At 38.2% G+C, this 14,609-nt stretch overlaps 3 protein-coding genes across 6 annotated transcripts in view; all 3 read left to right on the plus strand.

Annotated features, from left to right (window-relative positions):
* LOC143041531 (sodium- and chloride-dependent glycine transporter 2-like) overlaps positions 1–14,609 on the plus strand; it is a 98,806-nt gene that overhangs the window by 422 nt on the left and 83,775 nt on the right. The window contains exons 1-4 of one of the 4 annotated variants that reach the window (XM_076213517.1): positions 1–54; positions 10,569–10,679; positions 12,321–12,507; positions 12,814–12,945. The exon at positions 1–54 is cut by the window's left edge and continues 422 nt beyond it. In XM_076213517.1, the coding sequence (XP_076069632.1) occupies positions 10,677–10,679; positions 12,321–12,507; positions 12,814–12,945 (322 nt within the window). In that variant the 5' untranslated portion in view covers positions 1–54; positions 10,569–10,676. Of the gene's footprint in view, positions 55–10,416; positions 10,739–12,320; positions 12,508–12,813; positions 12,946–14,609 lie in introns of those variants that run through there. The other 3 variants (XM_076213518.1, XM_076213515.1, XM_076213516.1) reach the window with 3 other exon arrangements.
* On the plus strand, positions 4,156–4,572 carry LOC143041642 (uncharacterized). Its single transcript, XM_076213651.1, has one exon. The coding sequence runs from the start codon at positions 4,156–4,158 to the stop codon at positions 4,570–4,572; it is 417 nt and encodes a 138-aa protein (XP_076069766.1).
* LOC143041532 (uncharacterized) lies at positions 6,740–10,137 on the plus strand. The gene has a single exon (XM_076213519.1). It carries the CDS (start codon positions 6,740–6,742, stop codon positions 7,610–7,612), a length of 873 nt encoding a protein of 290 aa, XP_076069634.1. The 3' UTR covers positions 7,613–10,137.

A 14,609-nucleotide genomic window follows, 5' to 3' on the forward strand; every position in this document is an offset into this window, starting at 1 on the left:
AACGTCAGAGTGAAAGGAAGAAAGCTGGAGAAGGTAGGCCGAAGTGGGAAAAAGGTATCTACTTAGGGTCGGGGTCTTGGTTATTAGTATCATATTTTTATTATTTTTATTTTTATTATTATTATCATTATCATTATTATTACTTTTATTTTATTGTTATTATTATCATTATTATTATTATTACTTCTATTGTATTGTTATTATCATTTTTGTTATTATTATTGTTACTATTATTATTTAAATATTTGTCATCATTGTTATCATTACTATTGTTACATTTACTATTAACAATTTCTTTGTTATTAGTGTTATCATATTTAATTGTAAAAATTTCTTCATTGTTACGTTAGCCACAATGTGATGTTCACACTCGTCACCAACTATGGTAACTCGGGGAGGTGGTGAGGTCCACCCCATGTATATAATGCCCACAGCCCGTTTGTAAACCTATTCCTTTGAAAAAGCATACCTGCAAAAATAGTCAGGAATAAACTCAAGACTAAGACTCCTGTGTTTCCTATTCCGCTTACATCAACCTGTCAGAATGTCTCAACATATGTATATATATATATATATATGTATGTATGTATGTATATATATATATATATATATATGTATATATATATATATGTATATATATATATGTATATATATACATATATATATAAATACTAATAAGAAACACTGGTAACTTGTGTTCAATTATGCAAGAGTAACCACTGGGAAAGAGAAACTAAATAAAGTAGAGCACTTTCGTATATTAGATCTTCAGTGCAAAGTACTTTGCACTGAAGATCTAACATATGAAAGTGCTCTGCTTCATTTAGTTCCTCTTTCCCAGTGGTTACTCTTACATATGTATGTATGTATGTATATATATATATTATATAAATTATATGCATGTACATATGTATATGCAGGTCAAATGTCATTAGTTCAGAACCATTGGGACCTGAGGAATGCTGGATTAGTAATAATAGTAGTTTACTGAAAGATTACCTCCAAACAATAGTTTAACCATTAATCATATCTTTCTAATGTAAATCAATACAAGTTGAATAACATAGGTTTAATTTTTTCATAAGAAACTATTTTGGCTACTATAATAAATACAAGTTGGATAATTTAGGTGTAATTTTTTCATGGAAAACTATCTTGGGTAATTTGTCAACAGGTAAATAGCTGCATCCTTGTTTGCTGAATGTTTTAACACTACACATGACACAGAACTGTAAGTTGTGGCATGGCCTGCACCAATGAAACCATCATTGATAATCTAACTCAAATTCTTAATGAAACACTTGACTTTTTTTTTTACCATATTTATAGGCAGTTTAACATCTTTACACATACATAGCAGGTTTCCTAATTCTTTTTATTATTATTCTGTCTATGAGATGAAACCCCATTCTTGGGTCTGTCAACAGTTGTTACATCAAAATCTTGTTAACATGTTCATCAGGTGACAAATTTTCTGTAACCATCACTCTCAGGTCCTTGTCTTTTTTCACTCTTGATGTTGTATCATTTCATATCAAGTACATCATAGTTTTTTTTTTGTAATTCTATTTGTTGAAATTAACTTTTTCATACTTCACACAAGTTATAAAATTTGTTTAGGTCTTTTTGTAACAATTTGTTCACTTGCTATCTTCATGATCCTTTACATAAATCAATAACATTACAAGTGCCAGCACTGACCTATTTAGGACTCTGCTAGTTACTTCTGACCATCCTTACATCCTATTCCATACAACAATTCTCATGTAGTCTTTCATGAAGCCTTTCATACATTCCAGGAGACTTCTTTTAAGTCATCCATTGTGCTCCAGTTTCCACAATAGATGCTTGTGTAGTACCTTGTGAATGGTTTTCTCTAGGTCTATATAAGCATACTTCATCTCTCTCTTGTAGCACATCTAGTACCTTTGAATAAAAACTTATCAGTTTGAGACATGATTTTCTACTTCCAAGTCAAAATTGGTTGTCTACCAAGATGTCCAACTCCTTTAGATATATGATACATTTGTTTTCTTCAGTTCTCTCACATAATTTAGTTGTCATGCTGGTCAATGGCACAGGTAAGTGAGGGCTTCCTCTTTGTTGCTTCCTATATAGATTGGTACCACATTGCCCTTCTTCCAATCCATAGGTACTAACTTTTCTTGTAAGAAACTCACTTTGAATTGTATCCACCAATTCTTTTTTCTATATATTAGATATGTATCTAGTTGAAGATCCTTTCATATCCAGGGGCATTCTTCACACCTACAGTAGTGTCTTTAGAAGTCTAGTAGTTTATATATTTCCTTCACTTCCACATTTATATTCTTAACCCAAGATTCATATTCTCCCCATTTTCATCCAGAGTAATTTTCTGTAATGAAAACTCACTGAAATTTTTTTTTCAATAATTCAGCTATGGAAGACAGATGAGTCTACATAGACCTCTCAATATACTTATTGCTTGGTGATCCTTTTGATGTGTCTCAGGTTATCATTGATGAACTTTTAAAGTAGTTTTATATCAGCAAATCACAATTCTGCTGAGGGTTCGCAAACATATGAGATACGCTTCGCCCAGCCTGCCCAACAGTTGCTTACGCGCTGCCGTTCCGAACTGTTGTCAAGATTGTTTACTCTGTTGCACCTAGATTTCAACCGTTCCCTGCTAACTATACCCGTTGCACTGAGATCTGGCCGTTAGGGCGGAGCACTGGGAGTTCCCCTGTGGTGCCACATATAATTATTCTATAATTTCATTTTATTTTATAATTCTATTTTATAATTTTATAATGTTGCCTCATATGATTATATTATAATTTTTTGTCACACCACCACTGAGGTAAAAATCAAAGCAATGTTTTCTATACAAAGGTTTCGTTTCTTTAAGTCTAGATATGGCATATGTGCATGAGAGAGCGACGGTGCCGCTACATCTAATCTCTGGCCCCGCCCCCCTCATACTGCATTCAGAAAACATTGCATCCACATGCACGTTCTCGCCATGGATGCCCACATGTGGCAACACCGGGAAATCTCCTAGCCCCGCCTTATCGGCCAATTCTCCTTGCGCTGACTATAGTGCTTGACCTGGCATTCGAATGTTTACGACGCTCAATTTGCAATATAATATAAGCGTTTATGACGCTCAATTTGCAATATTATATAAGCGTTTACGACGCTCAATTTGCAATATAAGCGTTTACGACACTCAATTTGCAATATAATATAAACGTTTACGACGCTCAATTTGCAATATAATATAAGCGTTTACGACGCTCAAATTGCAATACAGTATAATATAAGCGCTTACGACGCTCATTTCATCTAATAAGCGTTTCCGACGCTCACTTTATCATTAATAAGCGTTTACGACGCTCATTGTATCATCTTATAAGCGTTTACGACGCTCTCATTTTGAGTTTTAACGAAACTCACTAAATTATCAGGTAAATACGACAACGTACATACGACTCCGTCGGTCACAACCGCTATGTCGTCTTCCGACGAAACGCATACCCATACAAGCAGGAAGTCGGGCGCCTCCTCTCACGAAGGAGAAACAAACCAACATACTCACAAATACATGCATAAATCAAGCAGGTCAAGCAACAGTACTTCCCATCGGGATAGAAATACTCGCGTTGGCGCTACGCATCGAAGTCTAAAAGACATGGCAACCCCCCTCCCCCGCCCCCCGACGGCTCCATGTAACTTACTGCTTTCCAAGTACATGACGACTCCTCAGCCCCTTGGCACACAGTACTGCAAGCCATCGCTGAACTGAGGAGTGATATGGATCAACTAAAAGCGTTCAACCCTATGGACAGCGGAGGCTAGGACATAGGGGAGACCAGAGGCCTTACTACGCTCGGCAGGCCTTGGATTAAAAAAAACTCCAAAGGCAGGGGACGCAGCACTCCCCGACAATAAACCAGGCAAGTACCAACTTTGTGGCAGGTTCCCTTCACAGATTTGTATATGAGTGGGAAAAAGTCACTAGTGATACATATATTCTAGACATAGTCAAACATTGTCACTTGAATATTAATGTCAATGATATCGGTTACCTGTGTTTTGAGAATGTGGAATATAACTTTAGCCTGGCGGAACAAAAAATTAAACAACCACATTCCCTATATCCATATCAAAATGGAGAACTTTGAACAAGCTATCAGACTGATAAATGAAGGGGACTATATAGCATCTGTGGATCTTAAACATGCCTACTACTCTATTAGAATAGTGGAAGAACAGCAAAGATTCCTTTGCTTTCAATGGTATGGCAAAGTCTATCAGTTCACCTGTCTCCCAAATGGAATCTCAGAAGGACCCAGACTTTCTACCAAACTCATGAAACCTATCTTTGCTACTTTAAGAGAAAAAGGCTTCACCATCACCAGCTTTATTGATGATGCTCCCATGAGCAGTGCTTCTCTTTCTGGATGCTATGATTGCATTAATTCTACCATTGAATTACTCACGAAAATGGGCTTCTGTTTTAACGTTGCAAAATCTGTGCTAGACAACCAAAAAGGAAGCAGGGCCTGTTACGCCCTCTCCAGGTAACTTTTTGGGTTCTATCTCCGACGGAAGCAGCAGTGAAGAAGGTGAGTTGCATGAAGATTTCCCTATTGGCAGTATTTTGATGCAGTCCTCTAAGGCTTTTGGCCCAGTTGAAGAAGTCTCCGGACATGTTGCCAAACATGTAGCAGACATGGTCAATCAAATATTTGACCACAGCATGAGGGAGGACACCTATAAAGAAATTGCAGAGGACGAGAGTACCAAGAGGCCCGGTAATTGCCCTGCTTTATCCCCAGTTGAGTGCAATATGCAAAATTTGGAGGCGCTAAAACAGGGCACTAAAAAAGCAGACTGCATGAAGGAAGTCAATAAAGATATAACTAAGACAGCTTCCATCATCATCAAATCACTTTCGGTGCTTGACAAAGTGGCCCAGGATGAAGGTAACGCTGTGGTGGCCCATGAGGTGGGCATGATCGATGGTGCTCTGGCACTGTTAGGTCATGCCAACTACCGTAACAACTTGGTTCGCCGTTTTAACATCAAACGGGAAATAAATCAAAAGTACTCACACCTATGCTCTGACAAAGTGCCCATGTCACGCTTTCTGTTTGGGGATGACCTCTCGCAATCCGCAAGACAAATTGAAGAGGTGGAAAAACTCAAAAGCAAAATCACAGCCAAATCCCCCTTTCCATCCTGGAAGCCAGGCGCATGGAAGTTTGGAAGTGGGAAGACAAGAACCCACTAAAAGTATCGAATACCTTGGCAATGTCATTGACTCGGACAAAAAGATTGTTACCTTACCAATACGTAGGAAAGAAAGAATTCTACTTGGATGTAAACAACTAATAGCTAGACTAGTGACAAAATCAGAGAAGTAGCCAGGGTGATCGGGCTTCTAGTTGCTGCCTTCCCAGCTGTGGAACTTGGAAAGTTACACTATCGTCACCTTGAATCGGCAAAGATTACAGCATTGCGAAGGAGTTATGGGAACTTTGAGGATAAAATGTTGATCACCGACGAAATCCAAAAGGCCTCCCTTTCTTCCATGCTCTTCTCACTCCCATTAAGGGAGAGCGACTGGAGGAAGTGGATAGTTTTAGATACTTGGGTGCAAGTGTAGCAGGAAAAGGTGGAGTGAAGGTGGAGGTAGAATGTAGATTGAGAGAAGCGAGTAAATGCCTTGGTGGTTTAAAGAGTGTAATGAGAAATAGACATTTGGGAATGGATGCGAAGAGGAGACTGTATGAAGGAGTGATTGTGCCAACAGCACTGTATGGAGCAGAAACGTGGAACATAAGAGAAGAAGAGAGAAGGAGTTTGAATGTGTTTGAGATGAGGTGTCTGAGAAGTATGGTGGGGGTTACTAGGCTAGATAGAGTGAGAAATGAGGAGGTGAGGAGGAGAACAGGGGTGAAAAAGGATTTGGGAGATAGGGTTGATGAAAGAATATTAGGATGGTTTGGACACATGGAAAGAATGAGTGAAGAAAGACTAGTAAAAGAGGTATGGAAGGCAGATGTGGAGGGAGTGAACATGAGGGGACGTCCTAGGATGAGGTGGATGGATGGGGTGAAGGGGGCTTTGGGGAAGAGGGGAATGTCTGTTGAGGAAGGAAGGGAGAGGACGGAAGACAGAGGTGAGTGGAGAATGGTTGTATATGGATGATGTTGTGACTGCATGAGGAGGAATGGTCGGGGGGGTGGGGGGTGGGGTAGTATGTGTGAGTAAATTTTGACGCAGCCCGAAGGGATTTCTCCCCGTCCTCTCCTTATATGCAAAGGGGGACGGAGAGGGGGGGTCGCCGATTAAATGAAGCGGCCTTGCTGTGGATGTACTGTGTCTTGCGACACTGCTTCTGACCCAGGGCGGTGGGCAGGGTGCAGGGATGACCCGTCATCCAGGAGGTGCTCAGATGAGAGGAAGGGTGGGAGGGGTGTGGAGTGTATTTAGGGATGAAATGGGTGGGAGTGTTTTTATGCCTTTCCCTTTTTGGCTACCTCTCTTGGAAGGGGGAAAAAGCCTTGGTATATGTATGTATGTATGTACCGACGAAATTAAAACGGACCTGACTTGATGGATCAAACATGTTGAGACCCAACATAGGTGAATAATTCACCCAACTCCTGAAATTGTCTTATACTCAGATGCTTCAGACTTAGGTTGGGGTGGCTGCATAAATCATCAGTCAGTCAATAGAAGATGGATGTCAGAGGAAAAGAAGCTTCACATTAATACCCGGGAACTCATAGCTGTGCTCCTTACATTAAAATCTTTTGCAAATGAGGTCAGAGGAAAGCACATCAAAGTTTTCTGTGACAACACTACAACAGTTAACTACATCAGTGATATGGGAGGCACTAAGTCGGTAGCATGTAACAATGTCTCCTCTGATATTTGGAACTGGTGTCTAAACAATGATGCCTGGATCACATGTTCCTACATTCCTGGGAGTGATAATACTTTAGCTGATACAGCATCCAGGAACTTCAATGACAGACATGAATGGAAGTTGGATGAGAATTTTTTTAAGAAATTAAGCATCATTTTTGGCACACCCAACATTGATCTATTTGCATCTAGGTTGAACAAACAAGAGCCCCAGTTTTGCTCCTGGAGGCCAGACCCAGAATCAAATTATTGTGATGCATTCAACCTTAATTGGGCAACATTAGGTTTCATCTACATTTTCCCCCCTTTCTCCCTGATTACTAGATGCCTGCAGAAGTTAAGAGCAGAAGGGGCCAGAGGTTGGATGATCATTCCATTTTGGACATCACAGCCCTGGATGGGAGCACTACTCAGGCTGCTCGTAGAAGATCCAAGAATCATAATGAGGAGAAAGAAAGTGCTGGTGTGGCCCCTGTCGACGGAAGAACATCCCATCATGTCCCATACCAGATTGATGGCCTGTCTACTTTCCGGGAAAGCCTGCGAGAATGAGGCATATCTGAAAAAGGTACTGACCTTATCTTGGCATCATGGAAACCCGGAACTAGCAAACAATACAGATCACATATCAACAGGTGGGCACAATTTTGTCATAGACGGGACATCAATCCCACTACTCCCATTGTAACTGACGTCATAAACTTCTTAACAGAAACTTTCCAGAGGTGTGGGTTACAACAGTATTAACATGGCAAGGGGGGCCCTATCCTCGCTGGGGATAGTTGTGGACGGATGCAGGGCAGGCAACCATCCCCTAGTCATCAGGTTAATGAGGGGAGTTTTCAACCTGAGGCCTTCAATGCCTAGATATAAGGACACCTGGGATGTCAAACCTGTATTAACAAAACTGAAACAGTTGGAACCCTTACAGTCTCTCCCACTGAAAGAACTTACACTCAAACTAGTAATGCTGATGGCACACAAGCTGACAGAGTTCAGACCCTACACTTACTAGTACTCAAGAATATAAGCATAAAGGAAGAAGCTATTTCAGTCTGGTTAGGGGACAACATTAAACAATGTTGCCCTGGATTTAACATTCAGTCTGTGAAGTTCTTTCCCTACACTAAGGACGAAAGTTTGTGTGTGTGCAGGACTGCGCACATATCTGGAAAAAATGAAACACCTCCGAGACGAGACAGGGAAGAAGGATGGAAGACTCCTCATAAGCTTCATCAAACCGCACAAGCCGGTATCAAGAGACACAATTGCAAGATGGATCAAGCATGTACTTACTATCTCTGGAATTGACTTTACCAAATACACAACGAGCAGTGTCCGCTCGGCTGCTGCCTCTCAAGCTAGATCCATGTCCGTACCTATACACCACATCATGTCCAAAGCTGGATGGTCAAGAGAATCGACCTTTGCCAAACACTACAACAAGGAAATTGTACAGGAGGGAGACCCATTCCAAGATGCAGTACTGGATTAGCTTGGGCACACTAAATTTGAAATGAAAGAATTGGGGAACAGCCCCAACTTCACCTGCCTAAGAACTTCTGAGGCACGACACCCACATGTCTTCAAAATCTCATATGTTTGCGAACCCTCAGCAGAATTGTGATTTGCTGATATAAAATTACTGAAGTACATGAGACTTACCGTAGGTTAGTTGAGATGTGCTTCTGGTTTTATGAAGCAAATCAATTCTGCTGAAGGGTAAGCATTCATATGCCCTCCTCTCCTCCCCTTACACATAACCAACTGGGAATCTCTCCATTACAAAACAATCAAGCTCCAGGTTATCATGTGGGTGCTCGTATTATTCAAAGACTGTTGGACCGGCTGGGCGAAGCGTATCTCATATGAATGCTTACCCTTCAACAGAATTGATTTGCTTCATAAAACCAGAAGCACATCTCGACTAACCTACGGTAAGTCTCATGTACTTCAGTAATTTAGGTTCAGGTTTACAGTTATCAATTATAGATTTTTTCAAGGTTTCTTCCATTCTTTTGGATTCTTGTGTATTTATTTCTATTTTTCCTTTATCCTGTTGTTCTTTTTTTGTCTCCAGTTTTCCATGCACAAATTCTTCCACACTTCATTTTTAGAAGTTCTTGTGTCTGTGAATTCCCTCAAATCTACTTCAAGGAATTTCCTTAGATCTGCAGACTTGATTTTTATAATGTTGTATTTGTTTTGGCTATGTATTTCATACCTTGGCTGCATATCTGTAAGTGGTGGTCCTTCAAAACAGTATAAGAGAATCATCTTCTTGCCATGCATCTTGTGGTAAAAACGAATACAACAGGAGAAGAAAAGAAAAACAAGAGCTAGTCTGTGACCCAAGGAAAAAATGAAAAGAGGACAAAGCAAAATATAGTATTAATTGGGGTGTCATAGATCAGAAACTTAGAAAGTGGTGTTGAAAGAACTAGAGGAGGAAGAAGGAGAAATGATTGAGTAGAATTTAAAAGGGGGATACACAGATGGAGACAATTATATCAGCTGACAATTATTCATAGATTGACCCATATATAATGTGTTTTATTGAGACCAAATTTAATGGAAATATTGATGTTTAAGGATTTGATGAAGCTGAAAAGCAAGCTGAGATAGTGACCAATAGATTCCAATTGGCAATTACTAAGAAAAAGAACTTCAAAGAGAAATGTGTAGCTAGGTAAATTGTGTTTAGCAATATAAAAGGGAAGATGCAATGGTCAGATATGTATTAGCTTACATTAATGCACATAAATGCAGTATTACTTAATGTGCTGTAGCAGTCTAACTTCAAATAGATACTGTGCTTCATGCACTCAGTAACATGTCTTTTAACCACCTTGTGGGTTTCACTATTCATATATAAGTTTTATATGTATTTCTATATGTACATTGTATGGTAAAATATATTCTATATATCTGTCTATCTACTAAGGAGTTTTTCCCCCCATCTAAAGGAGGTAGCCAATCAAAAGGCACATACCTACTCCCAACTATTACCCTTCCATTCCCCTCATCTTAGCTCCTCATGGATGAAAGGTCATCCCTATATTCCCCCCCCCCACACACACACACACTCTCTGTCCCCTCATACAGAAAACAGAAAAGACAGGGAGAAATCACTTCGGGCTGCATCAAAATATCATTCACACATAACCACTCCCTACTCCCCCCTCCCATCTTTGCATCACAGTATCATTTATACTCAGCCTTTCTTCACTCACCCCTACCTCCTTCCTGTATGAAAATAATTGAAATACTATGAAGTAGTTAATTAGCTTTTGAACATGACTGTACATACTAAACATTTCTCATCTACTTATAGCAGTGTCACACCGCGTAAGTATAATTTTTTTTCTAGTTCAGATAGTCAATATTTTCTTATACATTCTGAATTACCTTTGTTCAAGATTGGTTGTCTTTTTTCAGTAGAAAATGAACATTTGTGATCAGTGGTGTCCAGACAAAAGAGAAAATGTGAATACATTTGGAAGACAAAGTTTCTTTGAAGAAGGATATGGATCAAAAGACATTCTACATTCATAATAAAGGATACAAAGCTGTGCATGTAGTATTTCTTAAATTCCAACACAATTTATATTATTTACTTGATTAAACATTTTCTTTTGAAACAGTAAGTAGATGCCTGTCAGTCTGAACTGCCAAGTTCCAAGCAATCTCTGCTCACCATGATACAATAATCTCAATGGTCTTCAAGTTCTTAACACCTGTCTTAGATTCCAATGGTAGGGAACAGAACATGGCTTATTACATATTCTGGTTCCTGTAACTGGTATTTGAAATGGTAATTTTGTTTTTACTCTATGTTGCAGTGCCTTGTACCATCTCTGCTTCTTTACTATATGCTTTCTATTGCTTATATGCCATTACCTACAAAGCAAGATAGCTAGGCATGGGAGAAGAACATTCTTACTTCTCTTCTGCTTTCCTGATTAGATGATGCAAAAATTGTGCCTCATTATTTCCCCAATGCTACTGCCATTGATTCCCAATGGAACAGATCATTGCTTTAGTCTATATTCTTTTCTAACTCATTTTTGTCACACATTCACATTTTCATGTGTTCAGCATCCTGACCATGAGCTCTTACGGCTTTGCTTACTCCATCTACCTAAAGTTTCCTTGGTCTACTCCCCAACACTGCAAATTCATGATTTTTTTCAAAGATATCTATTCTTGTTAATTCTCTTGACATGACCAAACCACCTCAGGTTGTCCTATTCTACACTTCCTCCCAATTCCACCTGCACTCCTGTCCATTCATGAGTCCTGTCATTTCTTACTTTGTTATATTTTTATACATGTTTTTAATTTTTTTCCTTCAACAAATCTTCCTAAATTGGTTCACAGGCCTTTGCAGCCCTTCCTTTGTCTCTAAGCAAAACAGTATTATCTGTATATGTTATGCTATTTGTCAATTCATATCCATGTTTTCCAATCATATTGCCTAATTCATAAGTCTTACACAGAGGTGGGCGGTCTGATTCAGAAGTCCAATTATCCAATAAATTGGATTCGTATTTTCAAATTGGATAATTGAATCATACCCCCTGCCAAATGAATCGGATAATCACAATCGGACTGCCAAAAATTTAAGGCGATTTGTGATTAATCCAGGTCGATGTCATATCTTTGTTTTTTTGCAATAACAATTTCTTAATTTTTCTATATATATTTCAAGTAAATATTTTCTATTTTATTCTATTCTATTCTATTCACACTTTTATATATTTTTTTGTATCTTAGTTAAAATAAAATGTTTATTTTTTATCTTAAAGCTTGGTTTCTTTTTATATTAGTTAAAAATGGCATATTTAGGGTAAAAAAGCATTAAATTCCCTTTAGAGACATTGAAAATCACTTTAAAAATATTGAGTTGCCTTTAAAAATATTGAATTGCTTAAAAAGAATCTAATTGGATAATCGCTAATTGGACTTAGATTTTTTTGGCACCAGAATCAGATAATCAAATTGGACTTGACAAGCCAGTAAACCAGTAATGGCTAATCAGATTTCAATTTTTTTCAAATTGCACCCACCTCTGGTTTTACATATAAATGTTCTAAAATAAAAACATGTTATAAGATAAAAATAAATTCTATATGTGATTTCATATCCATGAAAAAGCTTGGCCATCATTTGGTTTGAACTGTGTGATTATTTGTATATTTATTGACACTAAAAGCTTGAAAATTAAATTCCTTTATGTGTATGAAACTTCCCAGAGCATCAACTGCTAACATCTTACAATAATGATGTTATCATTACCAAACCATTTAGGTTATATCCCCTTGTTTGTTGATAATAAAATAACTAACCTAGATATGTCAGTTTGAAGCTGATTAATCCTACAATGTACTCATTAGGTCCCTTCCAATAAGTCTGGCACGCGTGCAACACCACGGCCTCTGTCTGTAGATGCAGATGAAGCACAACAAGAAAGTAGAGGCCACTGGGGGTCTAAAGCCGAATTTGTGTTATCCTGCATTGGTTTGTCAGTTGGTCTTGGCAATGTCTGGCGATTCCCCTACTTGGCATTTGAAAATGGTGGAGGTAAGCTGATGTAGTAATAATGTTTCTCCATGACTGGAAACCTCAAACTCATGCTTAGGGAATTTTTTAGGAATTTCTTGTCTTCACTAGTATAACCCAAGACTGAAATCTCGTGTGAGGGCCTTGGCAATCTTATTTTGTTAGCCAAATAGAAGTTATTCATCAGAGTTGAGGGAGTATTCAGTCCTCCAACATAGTACTTATTTGTTCTTTGCCAGAGAAATGATAGTGTGCATCATTTTAGTAATACTCTTCAAATCTTTTTTCAGTTTTCTCATCTGGTTATAATTCCATTTTTCTTTGCAGCTGCCTTCCTGGTTCCTTATATCATTCTGCTGGTGCTGATTGGCAAACCAATGTATTTGATGGAGACAGCCATTGGACAGTACAGTCAACTGGGACCCCTCAATGTGTGGCGATGTGCGCCAGTTATGGCTGGTGGGTCTGTGATTCATGTATATTGAAGCCTTATTCAGCTTGATTCAGTTTTCATTCCTTCAATTTGTTTGTATTTGTCTAATTGTAATATATAGGATTGGAGTTATACTAACAAGATCCCATCTTTGTATCTCCAGTTACTAAACTTAGCTTTAAAATCATTGATGTGTGTCTGGATAGTTTCTTTTTAAAATGTATGTTTTACCTCCACCTGTAAATGAGTTTAAACTGTAAAGGGATTATTTTTGTGTATATATTGATTTCTACTACAAGCACAGCAGTTTGATTATTTGAACATTTCATTACTTAGTGTTCATTTGCCTATGAATTTTTAACCCATTTCCTATGGTGCAATCCAATAAACCGAGTACCGTATTTTCCGGCGTATGGTGCACGACTTTTTTCTGTTGGAAGGGCCTAAAAATGGGGGGTGCACGTTATCCGTTGGTGCGCATTATCTACGGCCTACGATAAAAATTCTGCGGCTGTGTGTGTAATTTTTTTCACAACAACGTAACGCTGTTGGCCGCCACAAAGTCGGGACGGCACATTTCTCCGTGACGTTCCGTGAGAACAAGAACAACAACCATGGTGACATGAAAGAATACGCCAGCATGGGCTACCGTATATAAATATTTGGTATAGGTAGGTATCTATTGAATCTTATTTTTCATGTTTAAATAGGCCTAAACACCATGAAACATGATCAATATTCATGATATTTGCCCATGTTCACAGCATCCTAGTTTGAATTTTTGTTGGCTTTGTTGCTTCACTTTAGGTATGGTACAAATTATGTTGCGGCCGTTCATAGACTCGTGTCAAACACCTGACTACAACACCCTCTTTCGGGAGTTATATTAACTAAATGTCACCTCGATGAGAGACTGTCCTATTTCACCACTGTCATTGCAGGTTCAAAGCTAAAACGAAACAGTCTGTAGTTTGTTTCAGTATTAAATAAAAAATGGTAAAGACGAATTATTTCCTCAAGATATAAAATGAACATTTTCTGTAAAAATCCCGAAATTTTTCTGTATATTTTACTTTCAAACTTTTTTAGATCATATTTCCTACAAACTAAGGGACCAACGTTGAGATGTGGAACTAAAATTGGTTCTTGGGGCATGCGCGTTATACGTCGGTGAGCGCTATCTGTGTACTGAGATAACGAAGTGTATCGTTGTGCATTATAACCCGATGCGCATTTTAAGCCGGAAAATATGGTAAATTATAAGAAATTTTCAAGAATAAAGTCTAAAGGTGTATTGCCATAGCAAAGGAATTACCTTGAGCTATAACATTCCCTCAGGTAAATCATGTTGTGTGACAGCTTAAAAGAAGTCTATAATGTAAATCACCATGCCAGACATGTTAAATAGAGACAATATTAATTCCATTCCAATGGAGATGTTCATTCTGCTAAATAAAATTATCTGGCATTAGCCAGGATCAAATTTGTATAGTACATCATATTAAGAGTCGAAGTATGTCTTTAGGCAGTAGATAGTGCAGGCAAAGAAGTCTGTATATTTTTTATACATATATAATGTCAAACATTATTTTTTAAAATAATGAGAATACATTTGCTATATAATAAATGAGTGTGAAATTAGATCTTTGTTATCCATACACACTTAGTTTGCATCAATGAATGAAGAGAA

The sequence above is a fragment of the Oratosquilla oratoria genome, chromosome 31 (genome assembly GCF_046742065.1).
Source record: "Oratosquilla oratoria isolate Oo_2021 chromosome 31, ASM4674206v1, whole genome shotgun sequence".
NCBI lineage: Eukaryota > Metazoa > Arthropoda > Malacostraca > Stomatopoda > Squillidae > Oratosquilla > Oratosquilla oratoria.